Here is a 25432-nt window from a genome sequence, read left to right as displayed (position 1 = left end):
CTCAACACCGGGGGAGAGAATTTTTTTAGCTGTCCAAACAAAAGCGAGGAACGGGACTAAATGCCCTGGGTCGTAAGCTCTAATTTTTAGCTTTTTGTATTTGAAAGGGAAAAATAAAAGTTCCGTTCTGAAATCTTCTGTGCAAAAATGGCAATTTTTTTTTTCATTTTTGCGTTACTTAAAGTCTATAATAGAGGGTGTATAATATAATACAGGGTGTCCCAGGCTGAGCGTGCATTAGAAGTTTCTAGAGAACTACAATATCTACATCGGAGATTTTTTGCTTTTTTTATTTTTTTGTTTCACAACGAAATCTATCGATTAAAAATATTTTCAATATGGCGGCACTTCCGGAAATACCGTAAGTTGACAGCAACTTATTTTAAATTGATGTCCCCATTTTTATTGCATACTTAAATTCTCTGTAAAATTTTATGAATTTTGATATTAAATCCTCTTTACCTAACATTAACCGTTTTTGAGAGAAAAAATATTTAAAATTTTTGGACGGAAAAAACTGCCTGTCGAAAAAATTTGTATAGCCTAAACATTAAATTTATCGATTACCACAGCCACTATGACATAAAGAGAAGACATGTGGCTATCTACTTCCAGAATTAAATTGTTCGAATGTCGTATAATAATGGCGGTAGCTGTCACGAAATTGGGCGATTAAAAAATTATCATAAATATATTTATTTTCAAATGGAAATCCACTTTTTTTAATTGACTAGTGAAAAGGTTTTTCAGTTCGTTACGAGTCGATATACATAGATAGTTTTAGTGTTACGAATGATAATTTTAAAAAATATGTGGTCATGTTTTGACAAGTTTATTTTAGTTTATTAATTATAGTAAACATTATGTTATGTGTGTTTGTGAATTTTATGTATGTAATTTCTGGATTATGTTCGACACTGTTTTTTTTATTTGACACTACATTGATAAAGGCTGTAATGTTTGGCCGTAACGTTTGCTTTTTCTTTTTAAAAATGAAATAAAGATATGAAAAACTTAATGAAAACTTAATTAGAGTTTCCCCGAACCTAAATCCCAAGAAAATAAAAAATCAGAATATCAAATATTAGATATCACTAAAGAGTGAAAGTACGACATATATTTTTAATAATACACTTTTTAAACTCTCAAGCAGGCAGTATTTATAATATAGATAATTCAAGTAGTTAGTTTTCTGACAGATGGAAATAAATTGTCTGATTTGTTTGACACTTAATGTCAAAGCAAGATAGACAAAAACAAGGAAAATATACGTTTTAAAATTAAGTCTTAAATAACGTAAAAACGATATATTCTAGATATAGGAATATGTATAGTTATAAAGTATCGAAGTGAAAAACCTTTTCACTAGTGAAATAAAAAAATGGGTTGATTTGAAAAAAAATATTTATGATATTGTTACGTTTTTCGTCGGTTCCGTGTGGATAGAAAGTCACAATTTATTTAAACACTATTTATTTAACACTAATTAACAAAAACAATAACGATAAAAGACTTATAGAACTATTTACAAACGATTTATAACTAAGAATTTATTTTGAATTTTCGCGCGTCAACTGCACTGGTATATTTATAACTGCCCCCTCTAGGCCACTGCCGCCGGCTTTTATACCGACAGGTAAAAGAAATCTAGAATAGTCCATAGATCGTTAGGCGCATAGAGAAGGTTTTCGAATGTTCTCGTATATACTAGTCCATTCTAGTGGGTCTCGATTCTTCTCGAACGAATGAATCATTGCGGTGTCTATGCGATGTTAAGGTCATCCGAGGGCGGGCCATATTGTGAGGTTAGGTCGAGTCCACACCGGCTCGCAACAATATTTTTTTTTACCGCTATTATTATATGGCATTCGAACAATTTAATTTTTAAAGTAGATAGTGTAAAATCGCTTATTTCTGGGGCTTACTCAACCGGGTCTCACAATGCAAATTCACCTCAAATATCCATTTAGTTGGTCATTGGCAAGCACTCTCTCATTGTACATGAAAATAACAAAACAAACATTTACTGATCTGGATAAAATTGATAGTTAAATAGTAAGACTCACCCGGGGGTACTCCGCCCCCTAGCCACTGATATATTCTATTCAATATATCCCATTCCATATTTTCCATCTAATTCAAATATCATTCATGGTTAATCATCTTCAGCAACTAGCTAGTGTCACCTGAAATAGTATAGGGGCTTCCCCCGGACGCAATTCTGCCGCTAAACAGATTCGCATCCCAATCGAATAAGCTAATTGGGGTACCTCACTAGTCTCTCTACCTCAACGCCGCATCGTGTCAATCGAGAAGACAAGGGAGACCTCAAACTCTCAAGACCAACCTCGAAGGCAAGACGTCACAAGAGGTTTTCTTCTGGTCAAACGACCCGTTGCCTTACAGTACTTGCAACGTTTATAGTCAAAAGACTCTCAACCCCCAAATATCAGCTCTATGACAAAACACAACACAACAGCCGGCTGGCCAGTCTACTACTGACCTGCCGCAGGCAAGCTAAGCCTCCTCTTACATCACAATGTTACCTGATCATAAATATTTACATCGCTTGCCAATGAATCATACTATTTTCTCTAATCGACTTTAAAATAGAGTGTTTTAGCATTACTAGATAAATAAATAGAGAGTTTCTGAAGGAATGCATATTGTTTATTAGAATAGTGAATAAATAAAAGCATTATTATAACAAACTTATTTTCCAAGTTTTACAATAGCCACATGTCTTCTCTTTAGGCAACAATGGCTTTGTTAACTAATACATTTGACGTTTAGGCTATACAATTTTTTTCGACAGGCAGTTTTTTTCGTCTAAAAATTTTAAATATTTTTTTTCTCAAAAACGGTTAATGTTAGGTAGACAGTGTTTAATATTAAAATTCATAAAATTTTCCAGAGAATTTAAGTATGCAAGAAAAAAATTCCGATATTTTCGGAAGTTCCGCCATATTGAAAATATTTTAGTCGATAGATCTCGTTGTGAAACAATGATGTGCAAAAAATTTTTGATTTAGATATTGTAGTTCTCTAGAAACTTCTAATGCACGTTCAGCCTGGGATACCCTGTATATGGTCGAAAAAAGAGCGTTAGAGCTGGTTTAACAACACAGACATAGCGGGTGTTTCGCAAAAGAGGCTTAACCCTATGTAATCGGGAGATTAATGTATTTAACAGAAATTGATATTTAAAATGTAATTCTAACTAGCTTGACAAACAATGTCTTCTCTCCGGGCCGAAACTGGCCGTAATCAACAATCTCTGACATTCAACTGTTTCCAAAGCCTACTACTCCGCTACTCGCAAACATCAGCGGACACGGGGTGCAGGCACGGCGTGAAAATGACTGCCTATCATAAGGATCATAGGCGTCGATAACATTCGGCCATTCCTGACTTATGAGTGTCCTCACTCCTCTCAATCACACTAAAAGGACATAAATAATGAGAACCTTTTAAATTGCATTTTTAAATGCTGAAATAAAAATATTTATTAGCTTGTTTGCTGCTGAGCCATATCTTTATCAGCTACTTCCTACCATTGTTACATCACACTAAAAGGACAAAAATAATCAGAATCGTTTAAAGGACATTTTTAAATGCTGAAATAAAAATATATTATGTTAGATTGTTTGCTGCTGATACTAGACAATTGATACAAAACCAATTGACAAAACCTTATCAGCTAATTGTTACCATTATTACAACACACTAAAGGGAGAAACATAATCAGAATCGTTTAAGGGACATTTTTAAAAGCTGAAATAAAAATATATGTTAGATTGTTTGCTGCTGATACTAGACAATTGATACAAAACCAATTGACTAAACCTTATCAGCTAATTGTTACCATTATCTCAACACACTAAAAGGAGAAACATTATCAGAATCGTTTAAAGGACATTTTTAAATGCTGAAATAAAAAATATATGTTAGATTGTTTACTGCTCATACTAGAGCTACGTCTTATTTGCTACTTAAATATGGCGTATTATAAAGATAAAGTTCCTGATATACTGGCGAAATACCTGAATTAAACTGAAAAACTCTGAAATATAATGAGGTGGTTAAAATTATATTATAATAATTGAAAAACTAATGTAATACTTATAAATTATGTGAATTTTTGATATAATTCTCAAGTGAATTTGCAAAACCTGACGTTCGGAACCTATTTAACTTTTCTACAACCATGTATTTATTCAACTACATAAATAGGTACAAAACAAAATAACTTTCTTAAAGACTACATTAAAAACAGCATCTTAAAATAAATTTTCAAATATTAGATCGAAAATGCGTGTATACTAGGAGGATTATGAGGTGTCTAATAATAAATTAATATTAGATATGCCTTAATAAACGTTTGATTTCATAAATATTCAACTTTAAATTTTAAATATCTACTATTTCTCTCTTGTATTCACCAAAGATAATTACCAAGTACATTCATGTCGCATGTTTCATGTAATACCTAGTATATTATTGATATAGCAATACTAGACTACCTAAAGTTGAAAGTTTCAGTAAATTAAAAATATAGCTGAAATATTAATAACATCTATAACTAAACTTAAAGTAATAAAATAAGTAATAAGTAAAATGGGGTATAATTAAAAATGTATATATGAAAAATATAAATTATATATTTATGAAACAATCGATAGTAGGTACTTCTGAAAAACTGAAAAACTTTTGAAGACTTTTTTTACCTTTCCACATAAAGTCTTGAATATACCTGTATACCTATTATACTTGATATATTTTTTATTTACCTAATAAACAATGAAATTATTAAATTACTGTTCGACTTTTGGTTTAATATTTTTAATTAAAAAGCTCAACAAAATATTTCAAAGCACAATAAAAATCATGTTTGAAAACCACCGTTCCACGTTTCGGCTTGATCAAGAAGTTTAATGAGAATAAAATAACACATAACTCTAGAAATGTTATTCCTCAGGAGGACCATAGATGGATATTTATTTAACTTTTAATTTTAACAATAAAATTTTACTTTTTACGTGAAAAACTGTCTGTTTGTGCCGAGGTTCGCATCCATCTTCTTTCGCAAGCGAAATCGACCCTTATCAACCAACTACGGTAGCGCCCTCTCTTCGAGACCTCTTGAACCACGAGGCGATTCATATCACCGAAATCCGAAATCGAAAAATCCGAACAATTACTTTAAACTCAAATCTGTCTCCATGGCAACAATTTTTACTGTATAAAAATACTACCTTAGAATTTATCTCGTAATTACCTAATTTATCTGATTTTTTTTCTAGCCATTTTAAAATACCTTTTAGAAGAGATTTGTTCAGATAATGTGTTGGCTCACTACCTTTTCCTGTTATCTTCCGGAGTCTGTAACTTGCAGGGGTGATATGACCCTTCTTTCCAGCACTCCATTTTTTTCCGCTAATATCTTCGAGCACTAGAACTAGCAGAATGATCCCTCCGGTTTTCTTTTCGCGCTTCGCCGATCCGACGACGGTATCCGAAATCCGACAGGTACCCGTATCTGAGACGACCGAATAGATCCTCGAAACCGACGCATTTACGAAACGATATGGTCAAAGGTCAAAGTCAAGTCAATAGTCGTCAGTAAGTCAGAAATACGCCTGTACGGCCTAAGAACGCTGGATTAAACTCATCGCCACTTCTGATGTAATCGGGAGATTAATATATTTAAAAGAAAATGATATTTAAAATGTAATTCTAACTAGCTTGACAAACAATGTCTTCTCTCCGGGCCGAAACTGGCCGAAATCAACAATCTCTGACATTCAACTGTTTCCAAAGCCTACTACTCCGCTACTCGCAAACATCAGCGGACACGGGGTGCAGGCACGGCGTGAAAATGACTGCCTATCATAAGGATCATAGGCGTCGACAACACCTATAACTTTTTTATTTATTCAGATAAAAAACTGTGATTTGATACATAACATAAATTAGGATTGAATGACGTATTCAATTGTTTTCGCTCACTTCCTGTTTCACCGGAAATGACTACAACTTTTGATTTTTAAACTCTTGCAAGAAAAAAATTATGTTAAAAATAACTGAAATTCACGAGTTAATTAGAACTTTCAGTGAAAACATTTCATCAGTTTACTAAAATATTTGTTACGCCACAACAGATTTCGAATCCCTCTTAAAACGATTACGCAAGTGCATTTTAATTGAAACAACAAAATTTTAATTGCTCGAGTTCGGATTTATTTTTATGGCTTGCTATACTTCCTCTAATCACAAAATTGTTTTAGAGTTAATTCAATTTAATACCAGTTTTACTGCAAACGATCAAATACAGTTGAAAACACAATTAATTACCTACAATATTTATTTATATGAATTATAATATATTGTATCTAATTTTTAAGCATTTATTTGTATATTGCCTATTATTTAAATTGAACTCTTGTAAATAAATTAGGAAATTTGTTTTAATATTTGTTTTCTGTTATGTTTGTTTTTATCTCAATTTTTAGATTAATTTTTGTTAAAAAAAATGACAACAAAACGTACGGGAAGGGTTAAAACTACCCCCACTCCTACATAAATCTTAGTAGAAATCTTTTCCTACTCCACCGACCACTGATTTTTTTGTAAAATGATCATCCTTGTATTTACTACAGTTTTGGTCTCTTATAAACAAATACCAGATTGCATAGTTTTTGAGAAAATAAAAATCGAACAATTTTTTTCCAAAGCAGACCTACAAAATATACAGGAGTTCTAATATTTCTGGACATAGACAACTTTATATTTTTTGAATCAAAATAAGTTAATTGGCCACAATTTACTTCAATACAAAAATGCTTTTTGCCATTATATCTCCAATTCTGGTAATGTTGCTAAAGAAACATGGTCTATTGTGAATGATTTGAGAAACAAAGCTTCTTCGTCTAGCAATATCTCTACCTCACCTGAGAACCTTAACGATTACTTTGTAAATGTAGCCAAATATTTAACTAATACCATATGTTCTTCTCTTGATCCACTTAAAATTAAAAATATTAACTCTTCCTTCCTTATTTATATTTGAATCCGTTTGCCTAATACGTAAGCGTGTATCAGCTTCTCAAGATAGGCTCACGCTTATCCAGTCAGAAACGCGGAGCAAGATCTTTATCTACCTACCCCACGCTCAGAGTTAGTTAAAAGTTCAATATTATACAACTCGAAAAAAATGCACAATCGCCTGCAATTTGATATCAAATCCATAACATCATTTTCTTCATTTCGCAAAGCATTGAAATCTTATTTACTAGACAAGGCTTTCTACGGCGTAAATGACTTATATTTTGATAATCGAATTTGATCTTGTAAACACTGGTCTAATATTTGCTATCTCTATATATTTACTATAAACTTACTAAATATTTTTGAATCCTATTTTTATGTTATTATTCTTTGACATTGTAAACATTTATAAATGTTTATTTTAAACAATAAGACTGACAATGTAATTTGTATACCTGTTTTGTATTCTCTTTTGTTTGTGTACTTTACCTTTGTATACAAATTGTAAAATTTTTTGACAATAAAGCCACTTATTTATAATCATTATAAAATTTCTTTCTCTAAAAGCATTTTCCGAATGTTTATTACGCTTTTGCGCTTATATTGACGTCAAGTTCGTTGTAAAGCAGCAAATTGTGGTTTTTCACCATGTTGTTTACGCTTAGCTTAGAAATGTCACGTTCCGCCTGTTTTCTTGCTACTTACTGCTTTTTTTGCTTCAAGCAATTTTATTTATTCTGTCGGTGTTACAAAATTCATCCAAGATAAAGACGTTACTTTATTTAGTTTTTTATCGGTAATAATAAATATGTCATTTTATTTAAAAACTATTTAATTTATTAAATATATTCTATTATCCTATAGGCTTGGTGCCTTCTCGGTTGGTGCTGCCACCACCGGAAAATATCGAGTATACAAAAAATTATTATATAATTACGCTAAAAGTGTTAGGAAGTGTTATTTGTGAAAATTCTAAAAATAAAACTAAAAATAAAAAAGTAAATATTTTGATATGTTCAGAAAGTCTAACTTGTATTATAATGTATTACACTTCAGCTAAAAAAACTTTTTAGATGAGTTCAACTACGGTAGCGAGCATATTTTTAGTCACCGGTTTTGCTAGTGGGGTCATAATTGGGGCGATTTCGGCTATAACGAAATTTTTTAAAGGTACATAATTATTATAATTTTAGAAGATGCTGATAACACATTAATCACTAATCGATTAAAAAAGTATACTATTAATATTGCCAAATTATGTTTTATTCTCTCATAGTATAAATAATAAGTGTAATTTTTACTCCAAATAAAACAATATACTATTTTCTTCCAGTGTTATTATTTTTTTTTAATGACACTGGGTCATTCCTTATCAAATTTTCAGTGTAGCAAACTAAATATATAATGAATATTCCTTATAATTTCTTATACTAGACCTTACTTTATAACTTTACATTATGCACATTTTATTACCTACAATAATTCAATACTTTAAAAAAATATGGAGATACTGATGAAATTTTACGCTTTGTAGAAATATTTATGCCTATGCTAAAAATGTATTTAATTAAAATCAAATAATGTTTTTATGTTAAAAATAACTCTACTATTGTAATTTTGTTTCCATTTAAAGAAAATATTTTTAATTAGATGCGAATTGCAAGTTTAAAATGCTAAAATTAGAATATTTAATAAAAATAGATAACAAAAAGAATTGGCTTTGGTATTACAGTTGAGGGTTGGAACCTTTGGTTCTAGCTTTATTTTTGTTGGAGATATTCGTTTTTGAAGACGACATTGACATTTTTTCGTACTTTTTACATTAAAACCATGCCTTTGCTTTTGGTTCTAGTCAACAGACTTTCTTGACATAAGATTTGCTTTATTTAATCTAAGCTATTGCACTGAGATCTGTTAGCTACAAAATTTTGATCTCTATCATCTTTAATTAAATCAACAATAGCAGATACAACCTAACCAATCATAAACACTATAGGTCTGACGACTGTATCACCAGTTTTGCCGCTATTGCTGGACAAGTGAAAATGGCGGTGCTGCCAAAGAATTTTCCAGAGGTTGCTCTAACCACCGACCAGCAAACGTCTCTAGAAGAGGCTATACTGAACGAAGTATTGGCGATCGGATCGCAACACAACGATCTACAAAATGTGGGTTAGCTGCGTTTTGCGGGGATACACTTTCGGGTGGTCCTCATAGTTTGTGTATCTCAAGAATCGGCGAATTGGTTGGTGGAAATCGTACACCTAAGCTTAAAAATTGGCAAGGGCCGGAACTGGTTGCGGTGAAGGGAAAAAACATCCCTAAAGGGGCAGCCATCACGGTCTTTCTGTCGAGGAGCAAGGGGAAAGACACCACCTACCTGCTGAGCCTTATCCAGGGTCAGAACTTCAATGTAAGGACATCGATTTGGCGAATCATCAACTCGAGGGAGGGGGGTCATGGTCAGGTCCTCACAATAGGAATTGACCTCAAATCCAAGGAGGCAATGGAGAAAGAGACATATCCTCTATTATAGATACGGGACAACACCGGTATCAGGTCTAAGGAAAGACCAAGTTAAAGAGGTGGAGAAAATAGAGACAGATCCTCCAGCCTCCACCTCACGGGTTCCTCCTCCACCTCCTCCTCGACTGTGAAGGGCGGAACGGAGGGCCAAACTCCAACCGTGGAAGGATGTGTACCCTCGGAGGAAGAACTGTTGTTAGAGGAGGATGGAAATACCCTGTTCCCTCTACAACAGGGTATGATGGGTTATAGACTGTGTGATGACTCAAGGAAGGGGGGCACAATAGATATTTAAGGTCGCAGTGATTAACCCCCCCCCCTCTTATTCATTCTACATTCTACATTCGACCGGGACCAAAAGCAAAGGCATGGTTTTATGGGGCCATCGATCAACACACTGAGGAAGCTACAGGAACTATCAAAGCCAAGCAGCAAGAGACGTGACAAAACCGTAAGTACTGCGCTACAGCTCGAAGACTGTGGCCAGTGGTAGATAAATTATAATATTCTTTGGTATATAGCAAAAAGACTAAATAACTAGTAGAGCACCAAAAAAACCTAGTACGCATAATAATTGTAGGTGTCGTTACTGGAAACTGCCTCAAGGGGGTAAACCTGGTGAGAGGGAAGATTTCCAACGACGACTACTGCTGAGAATGGGGAGAGGAAGAAAAAACGATAGAGTACCTGTTGTGCCTCTGTCCGGCACTGGAAAACCAACGCTTTAAAACTTTATGGCACGCTTTTTTTGAGGGACTAGAGGAAACAGTAGAAGCCAACATCAGCGACACCGGGAACCTTGCTGGAAGAGCTGCAAATACTTACTTAAGTACTAGACTTTAACGCAAAGAAAGAAACAGAGGAAAATTTGGTATACAATAATACAAACCCCGGCAACCTAACGGAACCTAACCTGTGGTACGAATAACTAATTGCTTTAATACATGATAGATATTGTAGAAAGTAAAAACGCCAGTTTTATTTTTTCAAAATTCTGCATTGTTTTTAACTTCTCCAACGTATTCCTTCATTAGAACTTGTTAAAATTTCAGGGACGTTTCGATAACAGTAAAAGTTTTATTTATACGGGCAAGGAAGCGGGGCGAATGCCCATAAAAAGGTTCAATCGCCACGAAAGGCTTGCAAAAATCTCCATATTAAACAACATTGAGTATTCCGGCTGCCTCCGGTTCAGTTTCAACGCCGAATTGGATGAGGGCAATCGTTCCACGACTCCTCATGCATATGCATGCGTTTTACAGCGTTGTTTTTTGCTTCGAACATATGTGATATTGTTGAACACCGATATTCTTTAATATTAACAGTGAATTAAAAGAAAAACTAGGTATCTTCATATTACTTGTTATAGAGATATGTATTTATTCAATTTATTAATAAAATCTATCTAAATTGGAATTTGCCCGGTATAGCCTAATATGTAGTTAAATTAAGGCTTCCCTTCAGTAGACAAACTATAACACCTGCGGGGAATACCAAGAGACGAGGTAGCTTTTAAACTAACAGAAGGCGGTGCATCGACTACTTGCACTTGCGAATCTCTCGATAAATCCAGGGTCAACGGCGCGGCGCCTAAAATCCCAACGGTGCGCGGTGGACCATATTTTATGGAGAAATTATTTTGCTCTTAGATATTATTCAATATGTGTTAAAATTACAGAGTCAATACAAAATATGAAAAAATTAACAATTATTAGGCCAAAGGAAATGGTTTATACAGGGTGTTACAATATTAACACACATAAAAAATCATATTTTCGCAGATTCAGGTCAAAGTCACACCTTAACTAGTTTCCAAAAAATGTCGGAGCCTAGAAGTATAAGCGTAAAAAATTTTGTTATCTCAAAAGTCAAAAGTAATGAATTTTTTATAAAACTAGTTTTTTCTTACAAATCGATGTTTAAGACTTTTGAGGCAATTGCATAAAAATATGATGAGCTGTACCTTCATTTTATTTGTAATTATTTTGAAAAGACAATATTTCATCAACTTTGTTGACTTATTGAAAATATATATTTTTTATTTATTTATTAATATCTCTGAAACTATCCAAATATATTTACATCTTATCTTAGGATTATGTAAAGTGTTGTTACAGGTTAGAATGAACTTTATGTTGTTACAGGTTAGAATGAACATGGAATCGAGCCGATCGTTGAACCAGACCGAACCACTGCGAAGCTGGCGAGACAAAAGCGAGAGAAGCGAGACCAGCGGCGCCTCGATGGGGCTGCTCAGGCGATGAGTGGGCAACGGCCCCTTGGAGGCCCATGGACCGTCACACGACGGTGTTTTTCAGTGTGGGGCAACGCGTCGAGGCAGCGCTGTTCAAATCGAACACCCCAGTAGAACAAGTCAAAAGTAAGTGAAGAATGCACAATTAATTTGTACTTGATGTTTTTTTCTTCTTCTCACCCCTTGTGCATACTCAGATTACAAGAGACCCTTATCCACTTATGGATCACAATTCTGTGATATATGTATACAGGGTGTTTCAAAAAACATGTGCAACCTCCCGTGGGGAGATTCCTCACGTAAAAATAAGATTTATTTTTCATATCGCATCGGTTCGATTCTGCTTTGTTTCGTAGCTACAGGGTGTTAAAATCTTAATAATCTTTCGGTCTATTATTATACTTTTCTTCCAAGTACTTTTAGTGGTTCGAATGAAATTTTGAGGGTAGAAAGTTACTATAGGTGTTACATATTTCAATGCTGAAAAAGTGTCGATAAATTCATCAGGGGAGACTGAATTATGGGTTATCACTGGAATATTTTTCAAAAAAAAAAAACATGTGCACCACTGACTTTTTTCTTTTGATATCGAATTTGTGTAGTTCGTACCATGTTACCGTACGTTTTAATGCCAATTACAAGTTATCTCTTGACATTTTGTCGAATTCGGTCTCATGAGATAAACGCAATTTTATTAATCACAATTAATAAAATTAAAATAAAAATAAAAATAAAATTAATAAAATATATATTTTGCCTATTTTATTATTAAATATCATTTCTATTAGTTATTATTAGTATTAGTCTAACCTACACCAATTTAAAATAAAAAATATTGGTATTTAAGATAATTATATATATAATTTTTTAAATTATAATATCAAGAGATAATTTATAATCGGCATTAAATTGCTTACACTATTTCGCTAACAAGAGAAAAAAAGTCAATGGCGTACATGTTTTTTTTAGAAAAATATTCCAAGGATAATCCTGTGTACACGTCCCTAGTGAATAGTTCGACATTTTTTTGGCTTTAAAATATGTTACATTTATAGTAACTTTTACCCTCAAAATTTCATTCGAAACGCTAAAAGTACTTGGAAGAAAATTATAATAAATCGAAAGATTATTAAGACTTTAACACCCTGTAGCTACGAAACAAAGCAGAATCGGACGTATGTTGATATGAAAAATAAACCTTATTTTTACGTGAGGAATCTTCCCACGAGAGATGGCACATGTTTTTTGAAACACTCTGTATATAATTATGTATGCTTAAAATAACTAAAAATATAGCTAATTACTAAGTCACTGTATGCTTTATTTGCGGTATATTTTTACTTTTACGGCATTTTCAGTCTTCCAAACTTTTCTACAGCATTTCCTTACGTCACATGCATATTTCAATAGCCTCACGAAGTTTTTTTCCGCCTACAAAACTAAATTTAAAAGTTCGTATATATCGAACAGTCAATTTCGACGAAACTATTCTTCGTTCTGAAAAAGCGATGAATAAAACACATTCTGGAGGTTTAGAAAGTTATATTTGTTGTTTGTCGATTTATATAAGTAATTTTGCTGTAGAAATAAAAATACAGAGTGTCATTTTAAGTAAAAAGATTTTATCTAATATACCGGATGCATCTCAAAAGTGGCTCACCCCTATAACTTTTTTATTTTTTCAGATAAAAAAACGAGATTTGGTATGTTAGTATATGACATAGATTAGGATTGATTGACATACTCAATTGTTTTCTGTCACCTCCTGTTTCGCCGGAAATGACTATAACTTTTGATTTTTAAATGGCTGTCTCGGTATCTTTTTACTTCATTCGATAGAAAATGACATTCTGAATAGAGTGACATATCATATGTCAACTTTTGAAATTTTTCTTTAAAACAAAATTGATTTTTAAACGAGATTTTAAATTTCAATCTAGAGTGCCATCGCTGTGTTAAAAACACTAATTCTTAATCAAGGAGTCTTGGAAAAATAGATTTGGTCGTCTAATGTTATTCGTGTCTTGTCCTGGATGGTTAAAAACGGCCAAATCGTATTTTTAATCATATCTCAATTTTTTCAAATGGAACGAGGGTGGCTCATATTTGGAAAAAACATTTTTTTACGAATAGTTTGGAACCAAACACTTGGTATTTCGGGTCAAATTGTCGTTATGAATCGCATGTTGCAATTTCTAATAAACCATATTCGAAAATGTCTAAGTTGACATATGATATGTCATTCTATTCAGAGAATCGATCGAGTTTTTCTATCGAGTAAAGCAACAAAAAGACGAGGGTAATATTTAAAAATCAAAAGTTGTAGTCATTGCCGGCGAAACAGGAAGTGACAGAAAACAATTAAATACGTCAATCAGTCCTAATATATGTCATATATTAACATACCAAATCTCAATTTTTTATCGCAAAAAATAAAAACGTTATAGGGGTGAGCCACTTTTGAGGCGCATCCGGTATATTATCTATAAAAAAAATTATACTTTAATTAATTATTAATTTAATAAAATATATACTTTAATTAATGTCCGTCAGTTCTGAAGGAGGGTAATTTCAACCAATATTATACAGGGTGCTACAAATTCGAGGTACGAGCATTGGTATCTCGGTAACCGTAATAGATACGAACATGGTTATTGGGGCAAAGTTGCCCCGCTTTGGGATGTTCAGCAAGATACCATCAAAAAAGTTTTAAAAATTTCACGGATTGCTGAGTTTTTTGGAAAATACGGATTGCTTTGAAAATTAATTTTTTTTTCCTTTCAGCACGGCGCCGAATATGTCCATGGTTGGCAACAATGAATTTAAAGATCGGGCTCTCGATTACGTAACTAAGTTTAATTGATATTAAATATAGGTCTTTGTAAAGAGTAGGGGAATATATAAATAAACAAACTAAAGTCATCATATGCCTTGTAGTCCAGTCATTTTAGTCGAAATAGGGTAGGAATCTGGGAATACAAGATAACGGGCTGTAAACTCGTATAAATCGTTATTTTAATATCCTAAAACATGTATCAAAACCTACACATGATAGCATGTGCGCGACTTGTAGATAACTGAGGTCAAAGGTCAAAAAATCGATTTTTTGCGCATTTTTTGCAAATATCTCGTTTCTTTTCACATTTACGGTATTTGTATTTACTATAAATATTGTAGAGGATAAAATTCTCTACAACTTTTGTTTCAAAAATTTTTTTGTACCTCAAACCCTTTTTTGAGATAGAAGGCGGTGAGCGCGCAGTCTTTCATTATACGTACGGTATCATTCAAGTTCAACCTGTAGTCTCGGTCAAAAACATGCCGGCGCCGTATAAAGTCCGTTAATTATTGAAAAATATATAATTATAAATAATTTACATTTTTTCATAAAAGATCATATTGAATATAATAATTTTTTTCATAAATTAAGTATATCTTCATTTAGTAACACTTTTTTTGTACAATTAGAAAATTATTAACAGAAATACTTTAATTACATTTTAATTATAGTTAGATTTACACTAATTACATTTTAAGTAAATAAAAATAATAATTAAATTAAAATTAATAATAAGAAATACATTTTTAATTTATATGTCTATTAAAAAATACGATTTCACACATTTCTCATGGTTGAAATTAAAAAATTTGAATAAAAATAAAAAGAACTCCTATGTTCTTATTTTTAGTTTTCTTCTTCTTCTTCATCATCGTCGTCTGGTCGTTGTGGAATTTCAAATTCTTCTTCAATTTCATCTTCAACGACATTCGTCTCCAAAACTTCTAGGATTTCGGGGTCAAATGTACCATCTTCATTGACATCACTCTGATAGGGTGAAGCATTGAGACAAGTTTGCCCATTGCACTGGCCGCAAGCTAAAGAGCACGGCAACCCTAATTTCCTGCATCCACATCGCGAACCACAACCATTCTTGCAGTTGCAGAATATTGTGTTCAGCAAATTCTTTTTAGCAAAATTATTATATTCAATATGATAAAATTAAAAAAAATATGAAAAAATGTAAATTATTTATAATTATATATTTTAATTAATTAACGGACTTTATACTGCCTGTTTTTGACCGAAACTACAGGTTGAACTTTAATGATACCGTACATACTGAAAGACTGCGAGCTCACCGCTCTCTATCTGAAAAACGGTTTGAGGTACAAAAAAATGTTTGAAACAAAAGTTGTAGAGAATTCTATCCTCTACAATATTTATAATAAATACAAATAGCGTAAATGTGAAAGGGAACGAGATATTTGCAAAAAATGCGCAAATATCGATTTTTTGACCTTTGAATTGTTAAAATAAAGGTTTATACGAGTTTACAGCCGGTTATCTCGAATTCCGAGGTGAAACCCCTCAGATGTCTGGACTATTGGTATGTGAATGACCTGTAGTAGAATATTATTAAAGAGTTCTGCGACCGCCATGCCAGAGTAATTTGACAAATAAACCAAATGCGTTTGAAAGTTTGTCAACAAACCTACCTATTTATTATAGCTTGAAATAAGAGTAAATCTGCAACATTTCAAACATCCCCTTTCGTAATAACAGCCAGCTGATTCGGTTTCATGTTATCCGAGCGTGTTATTAAATTCAGTCCACGGTCCGCCCCGCCGAATTAGGCCTCCATTCATCCGTCGTGGTGGCTTTTGAATTTCGGTCGACGCATATCCAGCATATACGTGTGTGATTGACGGGAATTAACGTGAAAAAGCGGAGGGAATGCAAACGAGGAGACGAAGAGACTTGGAGACGCAAATAATATTGGTGATAGCGACACTTTTTGATTGTAAACAAAGTACCGTATGATCGAAAAAAAAAACCAGTTGTTGAGTCCAGTTGGCTGAGAAATGACGATCGATGACATTTCCCATTGATATATAATAAAGCTGCCGTCTTGACATGTTCACCAAGATGCCATCTAAAAATTTTTTAAAATTCATGGAGAACTGAGTTTTTTGAAAAAAAAACACGGATTTTTTTGTATTTAGGTCATGGTTTATGACCCAAATAACTTATTTTGAGTGAAATTAAAAAAAAACTTTTTTTGCCGGTCTTAATAGCCTACCATACCTGTTGGTATGGTCGCCTAAAAGTTTAGTTGGCCTCTGTATCTCACAAATTATCAGCTAATTTGAAAATCTAAAAAAACTTCATCACCATCAGATGGCTCTAACAAAGTGGCTACCCAACAAACATTTGAAGTTAAAATTACATTAAATTAACCACCTGAACTATTATTGACCAACTGGAAATTGGTCGAAATTTCCAAGAATTGACGTTAAAATTCCCAAAGTGGGGAATAAAATTAAAGTAATTTGGAGGTTAAAAACAGGTAAACAGGTTATAATGTCTTGTATGAAATATGGGCTATGAAGTCAAAAATAACCGACCTGAGGTCATAACATGGTAAAATAGAGGTAAATTTTACTAAAAATAGTCCTAATTTATACTACCTACATTTTAACATGGGAAAGAAAGAGAAAGAATAAGTTAAAGTATTTTTCTTTTTAATATGTGTATGTAAATGAATTTCCCAATAATGAACCAGGAAGACAAATAAGTGTAGTAATAACTGGCATGGCCGTTTGAACATTAATCTAATATGAATGAAATACCTACATATATGCACTTCCTAGTAAATGGAAATAAGTTATTGGTAAGAAGTGGATTACTGGATTCGCAAGATAATTATGTCTGCGGAGAAAATTTTTCTGTGAGACGTAAATACGATAAAAAATTATGCGCCATTAAAATTTTATGTATTTTCAACAATTAATTTTAGAATAAATCGTTACTTTGAAGTTTCTAACCTAACTTTTTTTCAGCTAACTTCCTTGGTATACTTATAGTTCTTATTTAGTTAATTTAACTTGTGGTAGGTAGTATTATTCATAAACGTCTGTTTATTTTTCTCAATAGTTTAGAACAGTATCACAAAAATATTGTCTGAAAACAAATTGGATAAGAAAATGGCCGCTAATGGTGTTTTTAACCCTTAACTGGTCCGGTAATAAATATGTATCATAAACGGTCCGGCGTAGTCTGTGGGACTACGCCTTCTAAAAGGTGAAAAAAACACACAAAAACTAAAAAATAACAAATTTTTATTTTATTGTATATTATATTATGTATTATTGAACTAATATAGACAAAAATTGGTTCAATTAATATAAAATTGAAGAAAATATAATACAAAATAACATAACATACATATAAATTTGAAAAAAAAACAATTAGATTTTTACTAAGCTCTAAAAAATCAAACCAAATTACTAACAGTCATTACAATACAGAAATATGTTTTTAGTACTATATATAAAAAAAAATAAGCTATAAAACTGAAGTTAAAGAAAAGGTTTTTAGTTACAGCATGAGGCAAAGTTCATTGTTTCCCTGAACATGTTTTACAAAATGGATTCGTACATTCTAGGCATTAAAAATAATTAAACTAGGACATAACATTGTCTTTAACTAGGATAAGAACTCTGGGATAAGAATATCTCCGTATGCGTGTTCTGGTTGTACAGGAATTGCAAGTATTATACCAATTGTAAAGTATATTTCTCTTGGAATATTGGACATTGTCAAACGTATTTGTCTGGCAGATTGTCATATTGTCACTGTCACAGTCCTCATCATATCATTTTAATAGAGTTTCTTCATAACTAGAGTCTCCTAAACGCACTCTGTTCGAAGGCCCGGCCATATTTTACAAAAGTTTGTCAAACACCAAAATCTTACGCAAACGGTCCGGCGTCGTCTGAGAGACTACGGCTTAAGTAACTTCTGCCATAACTTCTAAAAAATTAATCCAGTTTGGGCATAAATATGGCTATCAGTAGTTGACCGAGAGGGGGAGGATTAGCTGGAACGCCAATTGTGTGGGCGGTCCCAGTAACTAATGAGAATGAGTTAATTATTTGGCGTAGTCTGTCAGACGACGTCGGACCAGTTAAGGGTTAACTATTCGTCTATGAAGTTAGGTTTTTCGTAATTTTAAAACCTTAAAGTCCGCTTTCTTTTTGCGAGGTTAAGATCTCTTTAAATTAATAAACTCACAGGTCAAGATTTCTTGCTTAAGGTATTTTTTCTTCAAGGTGCAAGTTAAAAAATGGGCTATATTAGGTCGAAGCTCATTTCTCGAAGGCCTGACTTTTGGAGTATCGCCGGTAAAACAGAAAACTTTTATTTTCTTTCAGTGACAGTTCGGTAATTACATCTTCGAGCAATTCGATTAACTTTTCACAGTAATCATGTGTCCTAAAATGAGAATATTTATTGAGAGTCACGTGACATGTCAAATTTTTATCCTTTTGCTAGCCGATGTAATTACCGAACTGGCCTAAACTAGAACACTAACTAACTAGAAAACCAAATTAGTTTTATTTGTAAAAGTTTTGTGTTTTGGGATTGTGAGTGTTATTATAGAAAACTTTTTGTTTTTATTGCACATAATGGACACGTTTAAGATTGTGTCGGTAATAAAAATGAAACGCATTGAATATTCTTTCGTTCCCCGCCAGTGGGAACAAGGTAATGTGCTATGACGTAATAATCCCTCGAAAACTATTTTAAACGGAAATCACCCCGAGGAAACTAAAAAAGGTAATTTTTAACCTGCCGTATGTCTGACTTTCTTCCAAGTAAAAAACTAAGTTACTTTTACCTTTGAAGCATAATAGCGACTTATGGGGTCGAAATAAATTTAATTTTCAACCTAATTTGAACTCCTCCAAATAAGGTCCCATTTAAAGTTATTAACAACTAAATTTTAAGCTAACTTGAAAACCAAACAATGCCTTCGACCTCCGAGACAAATTTGAGGTTATAATAAAGTAACATTTGACCTACTTTAAGTCCCTGTAGTCTTAATGCCCTCAATAGGTTATCAGTAACTAGATTTTAACAATGCCAGCTAACTCCAACGTTACTACTTTTCAAAGACATAATTTTAGGTTAGTATTAACTAGTTTACGACCTCATTTATAGATATCTCGCACTTTATTCCCTACAAGAAATTTATTAAGTTAAATATAAGTAATATTTGGTTGAATTTTACTTATATTTAACAACAGTGGTTAATTTTCCGTGGTCAGTGGTTTTTTCTCCTTCCTATGCTACTTGGGTATGAGAAAGTGCAATTAGTTTTTTCATTTTTTAAAAAGTAACTACAAGAAAAAATAAAATTGATTTTAAAAAAATCGTGTTTTCCAAAATACTCAGCAATTTTTTGAACATCCCATCTTGGTGGACATCCCAAAGCGCAACTTTGCCCCAACTTAACCATCTTCGTATCTATTACGGTTACCAAGATACCAATGCTCGTACCCCGAATGTGTAACGCCCTGTATAGTGAGAAAATAAATTCGTTTAAGTAAAAGTGTTTTATCGTGAGTTTAAAATAGAGGACCTACGGAATTCGTAACAATATTATCTATTATTTAATTTTTGGATTGTTTTGACGCTATTTTTGATTTGAAAACAGCCAAAAATATTTGATTTTCTTCAATTTATTGCTAACTAAACGAGCAATATTATAGCCGGAGAGCTGGCGACATATTTAGAGAACATATTTTAGGCAAGTTAGAATAACAAAAAAAATAAAGTTTAATAACTTGCGAACCCAGAATCCTAAGTCTGGCTGGGGGGTTGGGAGTATTTCACTACTGCGCAACCCCATAACATTTTCACAAAAATAAATCCAAAAAACATTCTTTAGGCAACTTGAAATTTGTTTATTCTTAAATTTTAGCATCTATTTAACTTAGAAATAAGTATGGCAGACTTTTTTTTCGGGTTTGAAGTGTAACCCGACCATTCCAAATATGTCTAATTATTATACCTGGAAAACATACTTTAGGCATTCTAAAATTTTTACAGTGTGTTTATTAGATTATATTAAAAAATATGTGTTAATTGCCAGACGAATTCAACGGGATTTAATACTTGCCAGACGCGAATAAAGATTTTAAATGAGCGAGAAAGATAGTTTATTGAGACCCGTCGGCGTCGGCAGCCGATGCGGCTGACGTAACAGTATTTTGGAGTACCTAATTTTCATAAAAACAATTTTTTTTCGGTTTCATTTCAATTATTTACAGGCTTTTAATTCAGAGATTATTTTGTTGAAATTAAGTTACCATGTGCAAATATGTATTTATAAATTAAATATTGATGTGCATAGTATAAATAGTTTAGAATAATTACTTAGTTTAGAATAGTAACTATTAATTTCACTACTAACTACTAAATCACAATGGATAAAAAACATTTAAGTTGTGTAGTTTATAAAAAAGTTACTAGTGACAAAGTTATTGTTTTTGATGAAGGCAGACTACAAAAATGCAAAGAATTTTTAAAAGTGCGCCAACAACATGGTTTAAAATTTAAAGAAGTGGTTTTACCAGAAAACGTAGTCCCGACAAAAGGGTATCATGTACAGTGCTAAAAAAATAAGTATTCTGGAATTTTATTAAAGTACCATTGTTAATCTTTCTAAATAGATTCAAAAGTAAGTAAATGTGCTTTACATTTATGCTTAGGCGTTAAAATGACTTTTTTATATTGTCAATCAGGTCGCAAAAATTAATAATAATATAATATGTCACAAAAGTGTACTAATTATTATACTTTTGTGACGTTTGAAAAAAATATATTTTATATTATGCTAATTTTTAAATAATTATTGGTCTTTTTATTCTTTCAGATACAAAATACTTAAATTAAAAAGTCTTCTTATTGAAAGGATTTCAATCATACATTTTCATTAAAAAATGTTTCTTTTTATTTATTCAATATTAGTTAGTTTTTTTTAAATTTTTACGACTTCAAAATGCTATTACGTCAGCCGCATCGGCTGCCGACGGGTCTCAGTAAACTATCTTTCTCGCGCTTATAGATACTCATAAGACTTTCTTATCGCGCTCATTTAAAATCTTTATTCGCGTCTGGCAAGTATTAAATCCCATTGAATTCGTCTGGCAATTAACACATATTTTTTAATATCATCTAATAAACACGCTGTAAAAATTTTAGAATGCCTAAAGTATGTTTTTCAGGTATAATAACAATAATACATATTTAGAATGGTCGGGTTACACTTTAAACAAGAAAAAAAAGTCTGGCATACTTATTTCTAGGTTAAATAGATGCTAAAATTTAAGAATAAACAAATTTCAAGTTGCCTAAAGAATGTTTTTTGAATTTATTTTTTTGCAAATGTTATGGGGTGCGCAGTAGCGAAATACCCCCAACCCCCCAGCCAGACTTAGGATTCTGGGTTCACCAGTTAATAAACTATACATTTTTAGTTATTCTAGCTTGCCTAAAATATGTTCTCTAAATATGTCGTCAGCTCTTAGGCTATTAGATCTGCCAACTCTATATCAATCGCTCATTACGTATACTTCTCAAGTAAATATTTCTTAATTTAAAAAAAAAGATTTAAAAAATTTTACTTTTATGGTCAATTTAACTTTTATTGAAGAGAATACCTGTTTTGACTTGCTTTTTATTCACTTTTTTATAGAGACACTGTTTTATTTGCTTTTTATAGGGAAAGTATTTCGCTCGTCGCTCTGCTTAAATGCTTGGCTGAAAATAAATTGTTCGAGCAAGGTGTCTCCGGTAATCTATTATGCAGTTCTCCACAGACGTTTATGCTCCATCCCAAAGATAAATAAATCACCTACGGAGACGTTTTATTCTGTGTTATTTCTTCTTTCGGGATTCGCCGTTTCCTTTTCTCTTGCGGCATATCATTGTGTTCAATAAAACGGTATTGTTGCTGGGGAAAATCGAACATTAGACGACGCTGAGTATCAGTTTCCGGGTGCTTTTCTTATTGGGCCTATGGGCAATTGAATTTTACCGGTTTCGATATCGAAACAACCAGAGGAAATTGATATTTACTTTTATTTCGTCTATGTTTTCATAAAATATCAAATTATTAATAAGATGCAATCATATTATTAAGTAACGAATTCGATGTTAACGTATTAAAATTTTAATTAAAATAAGATTATTATGAGGGTTCAAACCATAGGGTTCCAAGCGACATTTTTTTTCAAAATTCACTTTGTTGCAGGAATCTCTTCTATAGATTATTGTTGCAGGAATCTCTTCTTTAATTTGCTGTAAAAATTTCTTTTTTTTCCATAGCAACTGATAAAATTGCCTTATATCTATACAGGGTGGCGCACTTCATTCGCCTCGGTTGATTATACGAAAACGGAAAAATGTAGAAACAAAATATTTTATGGGTATATGTGGGGAGGCAATGTGCACAATTTAAAATTATTTTGAAATATACAGGGTGTCTCAGGACTAAGATTCATATCAAAGTTATATTTTTTCTTATGGAACACCGGGTATTTTATTTCATTTTTGGATTCTTGGGCCCAAAAAAGGCATTTATTATAAGGTTAAATATGTTTAAAATCATTGGTTTTTAAGATATTTAAAGATATTTAAATATGCATGCTACAAGAGAATTGATTATCAACACCCTGTACATTACTTTTCAGAATTAATTCTTATGCTGAGTTTAAAGGTAAAGAAATAAACTTTACTGAAAAGTGTTTTTGTTTCCTTAAATTTATACAGGGGTACCAAAAATTAGTGACCTATTTTACGGATATATTTTACATAAAAACTTTGTTATTTCAAATGCAACAGTCTGTATTTTTTTAAATAAATCGAAGCAGATTCAAATGCTCTTTCAAACTATATTAGGGTTCCCAAATACCTATGTATCTATCCCAGATTTTGAATAAAAAGCGATTTTTAAATAAAATGGCAATCAAGATAGCTGGTATCGCCATGGCAATTTTCTAGTGACAGTTAGTAACTATTTTCTATGGACATTATTATTTAAACAGTTTAATAAAATTTACCCATAATAGTTTAATAAGTAAGTATTCTATATTTTATGACGAAAAATAAAGCCAAAGCTGCTGGTGGAACGAATGGATATGTTGTGTGTAGTGATTTTGTTTTGTGAGGAAAATTATTTCTTGGCCTCAAGAGCTAATGCTCAAAGATATCCAAATAGGAATCTTCCTGATAAGCGTTCCTTTGAAAAACTACTTGTCCTATTTCCTATTTCGCAGAATTGGTAGTGTAGTTTATAAAAATCCTATTAGGCAGAAACCTGTCGTTGGAAGTGAAGAAATTGAATTTACCGTAATTGGCTCTTTTATAAAAAAAATCATGTATCTACAAGTTGTCGTAAAATAAAACAAAGAACTACTTGTTCCTTTTTCTTGATAGAATAATAAATACATATTAATAAATATTATTTATTAAACTATTGTAGGTCAATTAAATATAAGTAAACTGGTATAGATTTAAATAACATCTATAAACTAATATCGATTTTGAAAATAGTTACTAACTGTCACTAGAAAATTGCCATGGCGATACCAGCCATCTTGATTGCCATTTTATTTAAAAATCGCTTTTTATTTAAAATCTGAAATAGATAAGTATAGGAAACCCTAATATAGTTTGAAAGAGCATTTAAATCTGCTTCGATTTGTTTAAAAAAATACAGGGTGTGTAGCAGCCTAAAATAATTTCTTATTTTTGTGCTACATCTCTAGCAGAAAAGCAAATAATGCCCATCCCTAGTCGGTACCGCTGCAATTTTCGTAGTACCGTCAATGCCGTTCAATGTGGTGGCGCAGGGTTGCCATTTATATTATTTTTCAGTAAAGTTTATTCTTTTGCCTTTAAAGTCAGCACAAGAATTAATTCTGAAAAGTAATGTACATGGTATTGATAATCAATTCTCATGTAGCATGCATATTTAAATATCTTTAAATATCTCAAAAACCAATGATTTTATACATATTTAACACTTATAATAAATGTCTTTTTTTGGGCCCAAGAATCCAAAAATGGGATAAAATACCGGGTGTTCCATAAGAAAAATTATAACTTTGGTATGGATCTTAGTCCTGAGACGCCCTGTATATTTCAAAATAATTTTAAATTGTGCACATTGACTCCCCACATATACCCATAAAATATTTTGTTTCTACATCTTTCCGTTTTCGTATAATCAACCCAGGCGAATGAGGTGCGCCACCCTGTATATCAAAAATAGTAGATAGAATAGTACTTTAGCCGCTAGGGTAGTTTAAATGATACTTTAACAGCGAGGATAGGTTGAAAACTTTATTTCTTCACGCACGTTTTTTAATTGCTTCCATTTTTGAAAATTTGTGTATTCCTTTTCATAAGTTATTCGGGATTTAAATGGAAGTGGTTTGAATATGGCGTTTGTCGCCTCAGCCTGAATATCTGTTGGTGATTTACTTATTTCGTTTTGAGCCATTTCCGGCTCCAATTCAATCAGCAATCGACATGAAAGAGAATTAGAAAATAGTTGACTCAAAACTGACAACTAAAGAGACAGCTTTGTCACGTATTTCACATTTTATCAAAATGAAGAATAAATTTTAAATTTCAATAACAACTACCTAAATTGTAATTTACCATGTTTAAGCCTTTTTAACCACAGCGACGATGTGTGAATAGAACTTTCTGGTCGGATTTTATTCAATATAGCCCTAATTTGTTAACTG

General features: G+C 32.2%; 1 protein-coding gene across 1 annotated transcript in view; it reads left to right on the top strand.

Annotated features, from left to right (window-relative positions):
• Positions 1-25432, top strand: part of LOC115877495 (high affinity cGMP-specific 3',5'-cyclic phosphodiesterase 9A) — a 543425-nt gene that overhangs the window by 403543 nt on the left and 114450 nt on the right. Inside the window, exon 4 of the mRNA XM_030893689.1 lies at positions 11718-11953. Coding sequence (XP_030749549.1) covers positions 11863-11953 — 91 coding nt within the window. The 5' untranslated portion in view covers positions 11718-11862. The remainder of the gene's footprint in view (positions 1-11717; positions 11954-25432) is intronic.

The sequence above is a fragment of the Sitophilus oryzae genome, unplaced genomic scaffold (assembly GCF_002938485.1).
Source record: "Sitophilus oryzae breed Bouriz unplaced genomic scaffold, Soryzae_2.0 scaffold_1494_pilon_pilon, whole genome shotgun sequence".
In the NCBI taxonomy this organism is placed as follows: domain Eukaryota; kingdom Metazoa; phylum Arthropoda; class Insecta; order Coleoptera; family Curculionidae; genus Sitophilus; species Sitophilus oryzae.
Note: the sequence above shows the minus strand (reverse complement) of the source record. Positions and strands in the feature narration are given on the sequence as shown.